This window comes from Rousettus aegyptiacus, unplaced genomic scaffold (genome assembly GCF_014176215.1).
Source record: "Rousettus aegyptiacus isolate mRouAeg1 unplaced genomic scaffold, mRouAeg1.p scaffold_m13_p_8, whole genome shotgun sequence".
Classification (NCBI taxonomy): domain Eukaryota; kingdom Metazoa; phylum Chordata; class Mammalia; order Chiroptera; family Pteropodidae; genus Rousettus; species Rousettus aegyptiacus.
In genome coordinates, this window is record NW_023416311.1 from 3,335,391 (window position 1) to 3,349,099 (window position 13,709).

Below are 13,709 nucleotides of genomic sequence, written 5' to 3' on the forward strand. Positions count from 1 at the left end.
AGGAGCATCACCGGGTGGCTTAGAAACTCTGAGTGCTGGGGAGGGGGCGGAGGGGAGGAAGCTGGCACCGGGGGCAGGGGCGGGGGTGGGGGCTGGGTGCATGCAGACCCACAATTCTCAAACTGCAGAAGTCGGCGAACACCTGGGCCCAGGCCGGTGAAAACCGACTGCGTTACACATTGTTGTGCCAGGAAATGGTCGCCCACCCCCGCTCCCTGGGGTCCTTCGGAGCTCCCTGACCCCACCTGTGACTTGGTCCGCAAGAGCCCCCTTGCAGGAGGGAGCAATTCACACGACTGTTTTCTAAGTGCTTGGTGGTCCAGGCGTGTCAGGTGAGCTCAGCGTAAACGGCTACGAGTGGAAAGTCACGTCTCGCCACCACGAACACGGGACCAGCTTCGAGCCTCGGGGAACGCACCTGAGACCTTGTTCTCCTTTTCTTTTTAAGCCTCTGATACGTCATCGCATTGCGCTCGCTTGCATTTTGTTTTTCTTTTGGCTTTAAGATGGAGAGTGGGCTGAATGCCCTCCCACTGGGGGTGCAGGTCGGGAGGGCAGGGGAGAGGGCAGAGAACTTATTTTTCTAATGACTTTACCCGGAGGGTACAAAGAAACGTCTTTGCCAAGAGGCTGGCGGCCGGCTGCCCCCAGGAGCAAAGTGGAAATATAAAATTAATGGCGCCTCTGTTTTAAGATCTGTTTCTGTGAATGAGACTTGTTGGGGAAAATGGCCTGGAAGGGGACATCTGTGATCAAAATGCCGAACTGTAAGCACAAATCTTTCCATGTCTGGTTATTAAAATCTCCTTGGGACTGTAACAGCCACTCTTGTCCCCCTTTGTAATGAAAAATGGTCTTTCTACGCTGGATTTCTCCCCTGAGGACAGAGGGTGGGAGTGAGGGGCCCAGCTCACAGAACCGACCGACAGGCTGGGAAGTGCTGGGTGCCTCCAGGGTTTCTGGTTCTGGAGTTGAAAGCTGGGGATCCAGTACTTTAGCACCGATTCCGTCAGGGCCACTGAACAAGTGTGGACGGGGGTGGCCTTCCAGGCTGGCGGATGCCGCGTTGAATCCCGAACGGAAAGGGAGCATTGTGGCTTTTATAATCCAGTGATGCACCGATGATACCAGCGTACAGGAGTTCTCAGCAGGTGCTTTTTATTAATTGATAAAGAGCTACGGCTCGTTTTTTGATAGATAATATATATTTATTAAATGTATTAATGTGTGTTTTATAATGTACCTTTATCTTCCCCTGGCTGACTGTTGCATACTTAGAAGAAAAAAAAAGAAAACATTACAAGAAATTTCGAGACAATCAATGTGTACCATAAATGACTGTATATAAATATTACAAATTGAAAAGGTTGTAAAGCATGGGCAGATAGGTTTTATTTTCAAAATGCTGTTCATAACACAAAAATAAAGGCTTTACTATTTACTGAAGACTCGTGGTAGCTTGTCAAAACAATGGGACTACTAGGCTTTCGGATCCGCCCAGAGGCTCAGCTTGTAGCTCTCTTGGAATGGGAGAATCTTGTTTAATGGCAAATCCCAGAACAAAGAAGGTAATCGGCCAGCCTACCCAGAAAATGAAGAACTTGCTATAATACTTTGGGGCCTAGACAACAGACATCCTTGGTTGTTGTCTGGGCATAAGTAATTGTCTCATCTTGTTGGGTGTAAAGGATAAGGGCCATTCTCCTTTGAAAACGATCTCAGGCAATAAGGTCTAATGGAGAGTACTCACCAGATGAGCTTCAAACTCACAGCAGAGTTTGGGACAGAAATTTAAATGTGGCTCTTTGCAAAGGTGGCCAAAAGCGGAAAACTCGTAACCAGGACATTTTAACGTCTCTTGGAACTAGAAGAGTTCACTGTCCATTTTTTTCATGGCGCTGGAGAACGAGGTGGCTGAAACCCCCAAATCTGGGTATCCTACAGAAAGTTAAGACTGGTACTTCTTTGTGATAAGCCGCTTTTGCACTAAAGCATGTTTGCAACAAATCCCATCTTATGTGGAGAAGCTTCTGGGTTCGAATGCAGCAAACCTAGTCCTTAATCGAAGAGCAGCAGAGGAAGCGTAACGGGGACATCTGTCCCGAATCTCAGAAAGATCCCAACAGTGGTTAAAGCGCTGGAGTCTCAGCCTCCGCCTCCTCCTCTTCCATTGTGCATTTCACTGCAAAGGAAGGAAAGAGAAAGTCAGGATCAAGTTACATACCTGGACAGACTCGTCCTCAACAACTCTGAAGGGTGGAGAGGCTGGTTGCACCCAAACCCACCGAGCTGGTACAGGTTTGGCCCCACGGACCCGCCGGGAAGAACACGGGGCCTCTGAGCTCCGAGGGCAGCAACCGAAGTTCCCAAACCACCTGGTGCAGCGGTCGAGGCCGTTCTCGGTTCAGAGGAAGGTGAGGCCGTGTTTTGCAGGTCAGGGTCCAGAAGGAAGGAAGTTTTGCTGAGGACGATGACAGATTCCAGGCTCTGGACTCAATTTGGTCCGTCACCACTCACCCTGTTCCCCACACGCACGCAAAATTAAAAGCTCGGGATAACACTGGGGTCAGTACAAGGTCAGAAGAGAATCTTCTAGTCTTTCACGGTCCGGACCAGAATGAGATCCGGGTGATTTCCTGAGTCAGCCAAACAGGAAAGTTCGCTGAACACGGAGCATGGCACTGTCCGTAAGGGAAACTGCCCCAATAGCCAAACGCTCCTTCCTCAAAATACGGAAACCCGGCGACTGGGTTGGGGGGAGGGGTCCTTTTGGAAAGACCCTCTTGTTGTTTTTAAATATCTTTGCTGCTAGTGTCCAAGTGCCTGCTGGGCTGTTAACGCCTGAAGGGTTATTGCGAGCAAGGTCACAGCTCTGGTTATTTGTGGACGGCAATGTTCCCAGCAGGAAGGATGCTGCAGGCTGGTACCAAGCAGGGACAGAGGTGTCAGCAGGGCCTGGGCCTGGGCCTGACCTCCCAGTGACCGGGCACGCACTGGCCAGACCCAAGCGTGGTCACGGCGAGGTGGGCAGAGCGCCACGCACCGTGCGGTCACTTCCCGATGCGAGGGGCTGCCGGCTTCCAGCAGCACGGGCTGGCCCAGCAGTTTCAAACGCAGGGTATAGAAACCCTGCCCACGGGCTCCGGGACGTGGTTCATTCGAAGAGAAGCCACTTCCCGAATCTTCAGCGGCCACGCGTGGGCTTGCAGTTACAGGGTTTCTATCGGTCCCCCTTTCCTACCTCTCCCCATCCGGGCATCGCCCAGTGTGTAAAAATCCCCAGGTGCCACATAAAGAGGCAATCCGAAATGCTGGCACCCCCGCCCCCCAGAGTCTCCTCTCTTTAATCACTATCAAAATATATGATGTAGTAGTTATCTGGCTCTGTGAAGTCGGAGTAATTGTATTAATAACTCGAATCAGAAAAGTGTTTTGAACACTTGGAGCCTGTGGTCATGGGAAATTTTTAAAAAGTTTTTTAAGGTGTGTACCTTTTTTGTTCCATAAATATGGGAGCTATTCGGGTGACCACAGTGACGCCCTCTTGATGGTGACAGTGAATGATTCGTCATCGCAGAGGGCTGGTGCTCTCCTGACACCCTGCTGACCCATGCTGTCGTCCAGGACACGGGTATTCAGCAGCTGACCGGGGGCGGTGGGGTCCTCACTGGCAGCATTTGCCAATTCCATAGCCGATTTCGAGCTCCCGGCCCGACGACATGAGCGAGTGTACCACAGAGTTGGAAAGAAGAGCACACACCCAGACGAGCAGCTCGGCACACGGCTGCCCCGGCTCCCCACCGACAGCATGCAGGGAGAGCTCAGGTGCAAGGTGGCTTTCCAGGTGTGGCGGGGGCACCAGCATTTGCATCACTGGGAACCTGTTAGAAATGTGAGTCCAGGGGCCAGATGCCAGACCTACAGACTCAGAAGCTGTGAGTGGAACCCACGTGTGTGCGCTGGTTCTCTACCCGGCTGCATTTAAGAATCACCTGGGCAGCTTCTGAAGCCGTTGGCGTCTCGGCCCAGACATTCTGCTGTAATGGGTCTGGGCATCACCGTATTCGAAGTGCCCAGGTGTTGCTAACTTCAGCCAGGGCTGAGAAACACAAACGTGGTTAGTGTCCCTTTAAAGAAACAGGACTGGAAAGACCCTCGGATCAATTCAGAGGAGTATGAGTGTCTCAACATTTAAGCCATCAGAATGACATCCTCTCTGACCTAGTGCCGGCAGACAGACAGACGCTGGGGACTGGAGGAAGGAAAGACCAGCTTCCAGGATTCCCAGCCTTTGGGTTTTCTAGTTCCCGGACCCTGCCCGAAGGAAGAACTCACCTGCAAGCCTTTGTCCCAGTAAGTTTACCAGTTCCTGTCCACCCCTTGAGAGGCTCTCTTATCCAGCCCCGACTCACACTTTGACCTTGCGGGGCGGGGCCTATTATCTATTCCTTTCGGATCATGGCACAAAAATCTTAAGGGAGGAGAATGGAAAGGACACAAGGACACTAGGGATGTCCTTCAGACCAGAGAGTCAAGATGCTACCTAGACTTGATGGACTGGAAGTAACAGTGAATGAGGAGCCTCCGGCTGGAATCCCCTGGGGGCTCTGAATGGCCCGGTGCCAGGCCCCATCCTAGCGCATCGAGCCAGACTCTGGGGGAGGGAACTGTCCGCGCAAGCGCACTGCGTTACCGAGGGGCCCTGCGCGCGCACGCCCCCTGCAAGGCAGAGATTCCACTCGTGTCTGTGCCCTGTTTAATAACTATCAACATTTAACTGTCAAACCCTTGCACGCGTGTCCTGGGAGACGTGAATCAGGACGTCTGTGACAGCAGACAATGGAAAGCAAGCCAAATGTCCATCTACAGCTGGCCGGATAAATAAATCATGGTCTCCTTGAACAGCGAGTCCACGGCGGCCAACACGAATGAACCACAGCGCCACACGTCAGCTTAGATCAGCTTGTCGAGGCCGAAGGGAAGGCGCACAGCGCGGCCGATACCTACTGTGTGAGTCTATTTATAGCAAATCGAAGCGTTGAAAGATACGTCCGAAGGGACAAAAATAAAAAATAAAAATAAAAATAAAGAGCAATTATCACAAAAGTTAGGATAAGTGGCTACACGGGGACCAGGGGGCTTTAAAAGCGTTGGCAGCACTCTATTTCCTTAATGGAGATGGTGGTGGCCTGAGCGTTTGCTTCATAGTTCCGTGTGTTTTACAGTCACTACTGCATGTATAGGTCACTCCCGCACGCGCGCACGCGCACACAGCCAGGTTAGAAAAAAAGACAGGAGTATGGAATATACTACTAGAAATTACCAAGTCGACCAATGAAGGAACAGAAAAGGCAATTTAGCTGCTTTGGGAGGGCGGGGAGGGGATGCAGAGGAGCTAGTCCTCACGTGTCACGGCCGGAAGCCGGCAGAAGATGTCGCAAACCTTCTCTCTCTGTTCGGGATGCAGAAGTGCCCACCCGGAGGAGCCGCTGAGTTCACAGCGATCGGGGTGGAAGGGGGTGTCGCGAAGATGACAAGCGCATTCCGTCCTTCGGTTTTGTCTATAACCTACGTATCTATAACCGTGGGAAGCAGGCGCAAGGATGACTTTGTTAGAAATTAAGACGCAGATGAAGTCTCCTCGGCGCTTTTCCTCCTGGTCTTGGCAGATCAGAGCCCTGCGCAGGCAGGTGCTCGGGCGGCAGGGAGCAGCAGGCCGGGGGGCTGAGAGAACGGGGCTCGCGCCCCAGCTCAGCGACATCGCCGTGCTTGGCTTCCAACGCCGTCAGGCAGATGCCTCCTGCCCCGGTGCTGTGCTCGTCCCCTTGGCAGGCCAGCTGGCAGCCAGCTCCGGAAGAGCGGAGGGAGTGGAAAATCCCGGGGAGATGCGCCAGCCCTTCGGCTTCAATTAAAGGCGATGTGACAAGAAAGGCCTTGCATGCTAACGAGACTCGCCGCGTCTCCTCTGCGCCCCCTCGGCCTCTCCTGCTCCAGTCAGCGACGGAGCGGGGACTCTGGGGTCAGAGGGGCTGCCGGAGCCTCAGGGACAACCGGGTCATCCGGCCGTTCTTCTGGTGTGCCTCGGCCTTGGCCTCGGCATAAAAAAAAAAAGTCACCTGGCACAAAAGTGCAACTTCCTGGGCCCCTGCCCCAGATCTCTAGAATCTGAATCTCTAAAAGCGAGGCCTGGGGGTCGGCACCCCGCACCCCCAACCTCACCCCCTCTGAGCTCTGCCTGGTCGTTTGAGGTGGCAAGCGTGGGAAAGGGAGCCGTATCGTTCCGCTGTCACTGGTGACTGTTTCCCGAGGCCGGGGTCTGACGATGGCTCTGACCCCTCGGGTCGCTGTGGGTAGCACACCAGAGGAGGCTTGCAGAGCGCTCTGTACCAAGCATGACCCAGAGCTACGCGCTCGCTAAAGATGAGCTATTATTATTTTTAGGGCAAAGTCTTTGACCTCAGGGAACTCACGCCCTAGGGGCAGAAAAATAAATGGAACTGTGAGAACCAAGAGACGCTCGGGTACCGCAGAGAGATGCTGCTTCGATGTTCATCCATCGCACAGCCGTGGGCCCAACCCAGAGCTGGGGCCTGAGCTACAAAGAGGGAGCCTGGTTCACACTCTCAAGGCAGCAATTTATATATAAGGAGCCTTAAAGTGTTCATTTTTTTTGATCCGATGAGCACCCAGTTTCTATGGTTCCGGGTAAGAGCAAACACGTTCAGGGTACTCACTGAGCCCTTTACACACAGGAAGTGACAGTGAGGCAGGTGATGTCTGTCCCCTGGTCTTATAGACGAGGAGACTGAGTCACAGACAGGCGACGTGACTTGCCCAAGGTCACTGTGGGCTGTCCGGCTCCTGCATTCGTGCTTTTAGCCTCGCCAGGGTCAAGGTCTCACAGCTCTCTCTCTCTCACCTGGCGGATGGAGATTTCTACAGTGAAAAGACACGTAACGATGCGTGCAGACAGAGGTGGGTCATTTATCACGTAAACAGCCTGGGAACCACCGACATGCCCCAAAGCAGGGAATGATGAGGTATCTGATCCCTGACGAACTCGGTAAAATATAATGCGGCCATTAAAAATGTGATACTTCCGCAAAATTTGAAGGAACGGGGAGAAATGCCAAGGGGGAAATACAGTGTGGGCACATTTCTTGTTAATTTCAACAATATAAATATGAAAATTGAACTCTGAATCTGCAAGTGAACGTCTCCAAGGGGGACATGGACGGTTCAGAGGACCGAGGCTTCTGCCCGTTGGTGTTGGAAGCCAACCGTGATGATGCCTCTGAAGGTAAGGCAGAAACTGGTTTTTTATTCATTCATCTCTGCCTCCTCTGTCCCTCTTGCCTTTCTAAAACCTTTTTTTTTTTTTTTTTTTTGAGAACAAGTGATTCCTATAGTACATTCATTCTTGGGTGAGCTCTTCATTTGTACATCCTTTAAATGAATGTACAAAATGACATTCATCCCCCTAAAATTATAGTCATTGTCTCAACTAAGTTATGGTCCAGCATCTTAACTATGTTTTTTTTTTTTAAAGACTAAAATTAAACATTGATAAAACAATTGAAAGGAAATGGGTGAATTGTTTTTTCCCCCAAATGTCTACGGTGTACATGTATTGCTCTGCAATTGGGAAAAATTTATTTTCTGAACAAATTATCAGAAAATATATCAGACAGAAAAAAAAAAAAAAGACTGTCAGGAAACTAAGGCGTACACAATACTGCTGCCATCAGTCAGGGTCTGAAGACGGGGAATGGCAGGAAGGATAAGAAATGGGGTTACGGGGCCAGGCAGAAGCAGGGCTTCTGGAAGAGCCGATCTCTCAGTACCGCAGACCAGCTCTGGGAGGCCCTAGAGCGCGCGCCCAAAGGGGAAGCTGCCTTACTAGAAGTGGCCGTCCCAAAAATATTAATAAAATATCTGCTGGGAAAAGTTTCTGGAGAATGGCTAGAAGAATGTTCCCCCCTCAGGTGGCTTTCTAACGGGAGGGCGGACTTTGGAATCGAGCATAACAAAGTGTGCAATGTCATCGGAGAGCACGGAAATGACAGCCGTGACGCGACAGCGACTACATACCCACCGGGGTGGTTAAAGTGAAAAAGACTCATCATATTCAGTGTTGGCGAGGACGCAGAGACTGGAATGCTCACGCGTCACTGGCGGGAATGCGAAACAGTGCAAACGCTTTAGAAATGATTTGGCGGTATCTTCTAAAGTTAGATATTTCTATGTCTTCGGACCCTCTCGATCCCATTGCTGGGCAATCTGCAACTGAAGTATTTATATCCACCAAAAAACATGTCCAAGAATGTTCATAACAGCACTATTTTTCTTAACAGCCGAAAACTGGATACAACCCAAGTGTCCATCAATAATTGAATGGATGTAGAAACTGCGATAATATTTATACAAAAGAATACTACAAAGCAATGAAAAAGAGCCAGCTGCGGCTACCATCCACCATCTGGTTGACTCCCCCAGGCATAATGTTCAGCAAGAAGCCAGGCACGAAGGGGTCCATACTGTTTTCCATTTATATGAAAGTTGAAAATTAGCAAAACTAGTCTATGGTGAGGTCAAAATGGAGTTTTCCTTAGGGTCGGGGCTGCTGACTGGGCGGGGGATAAGGGAGCCCACAGGGGTGCTGGATGGTGGTTATGCAGTGTGTCCAAACAGAAATTCACTGAGCTGTAGAGACCCTACGGTATGGAAGTTTTACCTTGAGAACAACAACAACAACAAAAATTAAATTGGAAAAATGGGGTGGAAGGGAACAGTAAGCATCAAGATCTGAGGACCTTTAATTCAGATCCAGGGCAGAGAGTCTCGGGTGCCACAGAAGTCTCTGTGGTCACCTCACTGGCTTTATTAAAATATCACATAATCAATCAGAAAAATTTCATTTACTGCACGCTGGACATTATGCTCATTCCGCATCTCATTCCATTCCCCCAGCCACTCTGGAGGGAGGTGTTAGCGTTTCCATTTTATTAACAGAGAAATTAAGGCTCAGAGACGCTAAGCGGCTTGCCCAAGGTCACAGAGCTACTTAAGTAAATGGCATGCCAGGCTGCCACGCCTGGTCTAAGTTCAAAACCCCTGGCCCTAACCATCGTGTCACAGCAACACAGAGGAAGAACTGGGGTCCCAGATCACTACCGAGAACATTCCCGTGGAGCCTGAGTCACGTCCTACACTTTCCGGTTAGGAAGGCAGGAGAGTGTATAACATGTACTAGCAGGAGTTTTCTTCTTTTCTGTTTTACTGGGCTGAATTTTCCAAGTAAGATTATTTTTCCATCATAAAAGCAATACATAATCAGTATAGAAATTTTGGAGAATACAGAAAAAATATGAAAAAAACCCCGCATGTCCTCTCACTGGAAGAACAAACAAATCATGGAAGAGTTCCTCTCCGACAAGAAAGCCATGCCGACGTTTGGGGATAAACGCCGCGGTCTGGCACGATGACCTCCCTCTCCTGATGTTGAGGTGTGGCGTTATTTTGAGGACGGTTGAGCCGACGTGGAAGCCACAGGCACTGGGGCGAATGTGACAGTCCTACATGTGCAACAGCCACGGCTTTCTGTTGTTGACTCCCGAACGACGTTACGAAAGTCAACGCCGTGACGTGTGCTCGAAGGCGGTACCGTAAATGGGAACATTTGGTGCCGGAAGGGACGACATCAGTTACATTGACGCAGAGGCACAGGGATTATGAAGTTTTGACCCTGGAAAGGATCTAGATTCCTGGAAAGGGGGAGAGTTAATAAAAGGCTTGTTCTGTTCTGTTTTGTTTTGTTTTGTTTTGATAGATAAGGAAAAGTGAACGGGGAGGGAGCCGCCAACGCAGAGCCAGCCACAGGGCCACCAGGGTTTGGTGGTGAAGAGCACATCTTCTGGAGCCAGAGCCATCTGGCTTTGAGCCCTGCCGGCACTGACCAGCTGGGTGTCTGCATGAGTCCCCCCTACTCCGACCTCTGTGCAGCCTCAGCTCTGTCCTCCAAAATATGGGGACGGTAAGACCTTCCCCTCCACGGAGTGCCAGGGTGACGCGGGATGGCACCCACTGCCTGGCGCATAGCACGTGCTTAATAAAATAGTGTCTCGATCACACAAGGAGCACGGTGACTGCCGAAAGACGGGGACGTGCGCTGTTTTTAAACAAGTATTTAAAATACATTTTCTTCAAATCATGTAAGTAGTAGGTAGGTGCCGAGTGCCATTCACGTGTGTTTACACACCTTCCAGTACGTTCCTTCTCCGTCTCAGGTCACCCTGCTTCATAGTTAGCTGAACTGCATCGAGGGTGGACTTGCCGCACAGCAAACGGCCACCATCCGCCGCACTTGGATGTCTTTGGAAATTCTGTCTTCCGCAGCGTGGTGAGTCAGGGGCGCGGACGAACATAGACACCCCCCGTCGGCCCTGGCTTACGCCTTTTTTATCCGTCTCTGCATTCCCAGCTGCTGCCGCCAAGACTGAGCCTGCAGAAACATCCCAGGCATGCCGGACGGGCTGGGGGCATGAGCGGCTCAGCCAGCTCGGACCGGCAGCAGCTCCGGACATTAAATGTTGCCTGTGAGTGAAATGAAAACAAATCCTCCAGTTTTGTTTTTTTTTTAACAGCGCCCGTAACAAGTTAATAACTAATTGAGAAATTATCTCATTCGGTGCTGACAGACTGGGCCAAGATTCACTCATTATCTTGGTGGTTGGTCCGGAATCCAAGGCAGACAGGGCTCAAGTGGAGAAACCCAGGGACTGAGAAACCAAACTCAAACTTCAAGAGAAGGGGGTGGGAAGCAACGGACCAGACCAAGCGTTTCACTCACAGGCTTCCTTCTAATAGGAAATTAGGAAGGTGTATTCAAAGGAAAACGTGAATACTTTCGACCACTGACTTTGGTGAGAAATGTATCACCAGACGGAACCACTTAGAAAGGATCGCTCACTCATCTGTGTCACTCCCACCCCATCGATGTCTCCTACGTCCCCCGACTTCTGTCCACTCCCACCGCCACCGGGTCATCCGATCCATGCCCCCTTCAGACGCACTCACTTTGCTACAAAGCCCATCTGATGCTGCCGCCCCCAGCTACGGCCCTTTGAAAGATCCCTGCCGTCCTCAGGATCAAGTCCAAAGTCCTTAAGAAGGCCCCCCAAGGCCGCCCCCCGTCACCTTGCTCCCTGCTTTCATCACTCGGCTCTTCTTTCAGCCCCCGTTCCGGTCTTGGTCCAGGTCCTTCCGTCTTCCGGGAGAGCCCTCTGCCCCTCATGCTGAGTTAGCGCCTCGCTCACTTCCGCCCTCAGCCCAGGGCCACCTATTTCCACCCAGTCTCCCGTGTCCTCCTGAAATTCTTCGGGGCACTCATCGCAGGTAGTGATCACGTGGTCTGGAGGTTACTGGAAGAGGGTCCGGCTCGCCCGCTAGACGGCGAGTCTCCGGCAGAGCGAGGTGATGGCTTACGGTCTCCGTTGAATCCCAGCCCCTGGCAGGTCTGGTCCCACGCCCAGCGCAGGTGCTCAGTCACTCCTTGTCGAACCAAGGAGAGAAACCCAGCTCCAGCTTCTCTGTAAGCCCCAAGCCCTTTCTCTCTCAGCCTCCGGGCTGTCAGAAGGACACACCTCTCTCCCAGCAACAGAAAGGCTGCTCCAGCTCGGTGGGGACGCCCAGACTTCAGAGTCAGAGAGGCAAGCGCTGGGGTCGGGCTCCGGCACGTGCTGCCAGCACGCCCCTGGCCCGGTCGCTGACCCTCTTGAAGCTTCCGTTTCTCCACCTGTGAAGCTGGGTTCCTCGTGGATCTCACTAACTGAGATCCCATTCAGAAACGCACCAGAGGAGTGCCCGGCCCGCAACAGGCGCACGGCACCGGGGGTCCTTGTCTGGACTCTCGCCGCTGTTCGCCCGGTGCCCCAGGCTACGCCCCGTTCGCCCCTGCTGCAGCCACGGGGTATAACCCCAAGGCCCGCCACCCTCCTTCGTGCCTGCCCTTGGCAGTGCCTACTGTGTCTGCGCGGACGCTGGACCGGAAACAGCGAACACGCCAGACAGATCCACTGCTCTTTCCGAGGGCCAATCTGCGAAATGGAAAGGCGTCTTCCATATGTACACAGTGGAGTCAGATGCTCTCGCAGCCACTGACGGGAAATGACGCTGGAAACCCAAAAGGCCGAGGTCTAGAACCCGACGCTTCGCTCTGTGGGAAGCCCTTCCATGCCAGCCCAGCGCGACGGCGACTCCCGGGCTGGCCAGGAAGTCCCGGGTGCCACCTCGCCCGCCCCTCACGGGAACACTGCTCCGTCTCTGTGCTTCTGCGACTTCTACGGTAGCTCGCAATAATAACGACGATGACGAAAGAGACAATAGGGATTGTTATGAGTACTATTCATTCTCTGCTATATTTTTATTTTTTTTCTTAGGTGAGGCAACCCTTAGTTGACCTCACAGATTGCAAAAACCTTGTCAGCTTACGATCCCTTATTTTTATTTTTATTTTTTTATGCCTACAGCACCTGGTCTGCCTAGGTGGTCTCCCATCTAAGTACTAGCCAGGCCCAACCCTGCTTAGCTTCTGAGATCAGACGGGATTGGGCTTGTTGAGGGGGGCGTGGCCGTAGACTTCTGCTGCTTTTTAAGGTAACCAACGTGTCAGGTGTGTGCTAGGCCATGTGCCCCTATTCTATCTTTAATCTTTGAAACGGCTCTGTGAAGGTATTCTTACCTCCATGCTTCAGATGAGACCACTGAGGCTCAGAAAGGTTAGTGACTTTGCTAAGCTGCGAATGCGGTATTTAACCCCTTGTTTGTCTGTGCCTGTCCTACTGCTTTTAGGGAAATCATCTCAAAGTTCGAATTAAAAATCAGTGTTTTCAATGTATAAAAATACCTTCAGTAGCTGCACAAATGAAATTAAACTCTCTTAGGAATGAAGGCGGCCACAGCAGCAATATTTACAATGGTGAAACTTAGAAAGAAGTGTCCAATATAGGAAAATAACTAAATTATGGAGCTAATTATCTATAAAATAAGTTTATAATATGGGGGATATGTTCATAACATAGAGTTAGGTGAAGAAAGCAGGATGGGAAAATATTTGTTTTGGAGTATGATCTTACTTATGTAAAGTTAAAGATAGAGATGCATTTCCAAAAACATGGACAAGAAAGATGATAATTGAAAATTAGGAGGACCCAGAATAGCCAAAACTATCTTAGGAGAAAAAAAAAAGAGAGAGAGAGAGAATAAAGTTGGAGGACTCAAACTTCCTGATTTAAAAACTTATTATAAAGCTACAGTAATCAAGTATGGAACTGGCATAGGAGAGATAAATAGACCAATGGAAGAGGATTGAAAGTCCAAAACAAACCTTCTCAGTGATGGCCACTGATTTTCAACAAGGGCGCCAAGACCATGCAATGGGGAGAGAATAGTTTCTTCATCAAATGCTGCTGGACAACTGGATATCCATGTGAAAAGAATGGAGGTGGACCCTTACCTCACACCATATAAAAATGTTAACTCACTGGGGGTTAAAGACCTAAATGAAAGCACTGAAATCTTAAAACTCTCAGGAAAAAATCAAATCTTTGTGATATGACACCGGAAGCACAAAGCAACAAATGAAAAAATAAACCGGACAGCATCGAAAGTAAAAATTCTTGTGCCCCAAAAGACGCCAAGCAAGTGAAGAG

General features: G+C 50.7%; 1 protein-coding gene and 1 pseudogene across 9 annotated transcripts in view; both read right to left on the reverse strand.

Moving 5' to 3' along the window:
• Positions 1-811: 811 nt before the first annotated feature.
• IQCK (IQ motif containing K) overlaps positions 812-13,709 on the reverse strand; it is an 87,033-nt gene continuing 74,135 nt past the window's right edge. For 4 of the 9 annotated variants that reach the window (XM_016156916.2, XM_036225463.1, XM_036225470.1 and 1 more), the window contains one exon: positions 812-2,182. In XM_016156916.2, the coding sequence (XP_016012402.2) occupies positions 2,180-2,182 (3 nt within the window). In that variant the 3' untranslated portion in view covers positions 812-2,179. Of the gene's footprint in view, positions 2,183-7,604; positions 10,594-13,709 lie in introns of those variants that run through there. The other 5 variants (XM_036225461.1, XM_036225465.1, XR_004952425.1 and 2 more) reach the window with 4 other exon arrangements.
• LOC118607400 lies at positions 12,519-12,637 on the reverse strand (annotated as a pseudogene).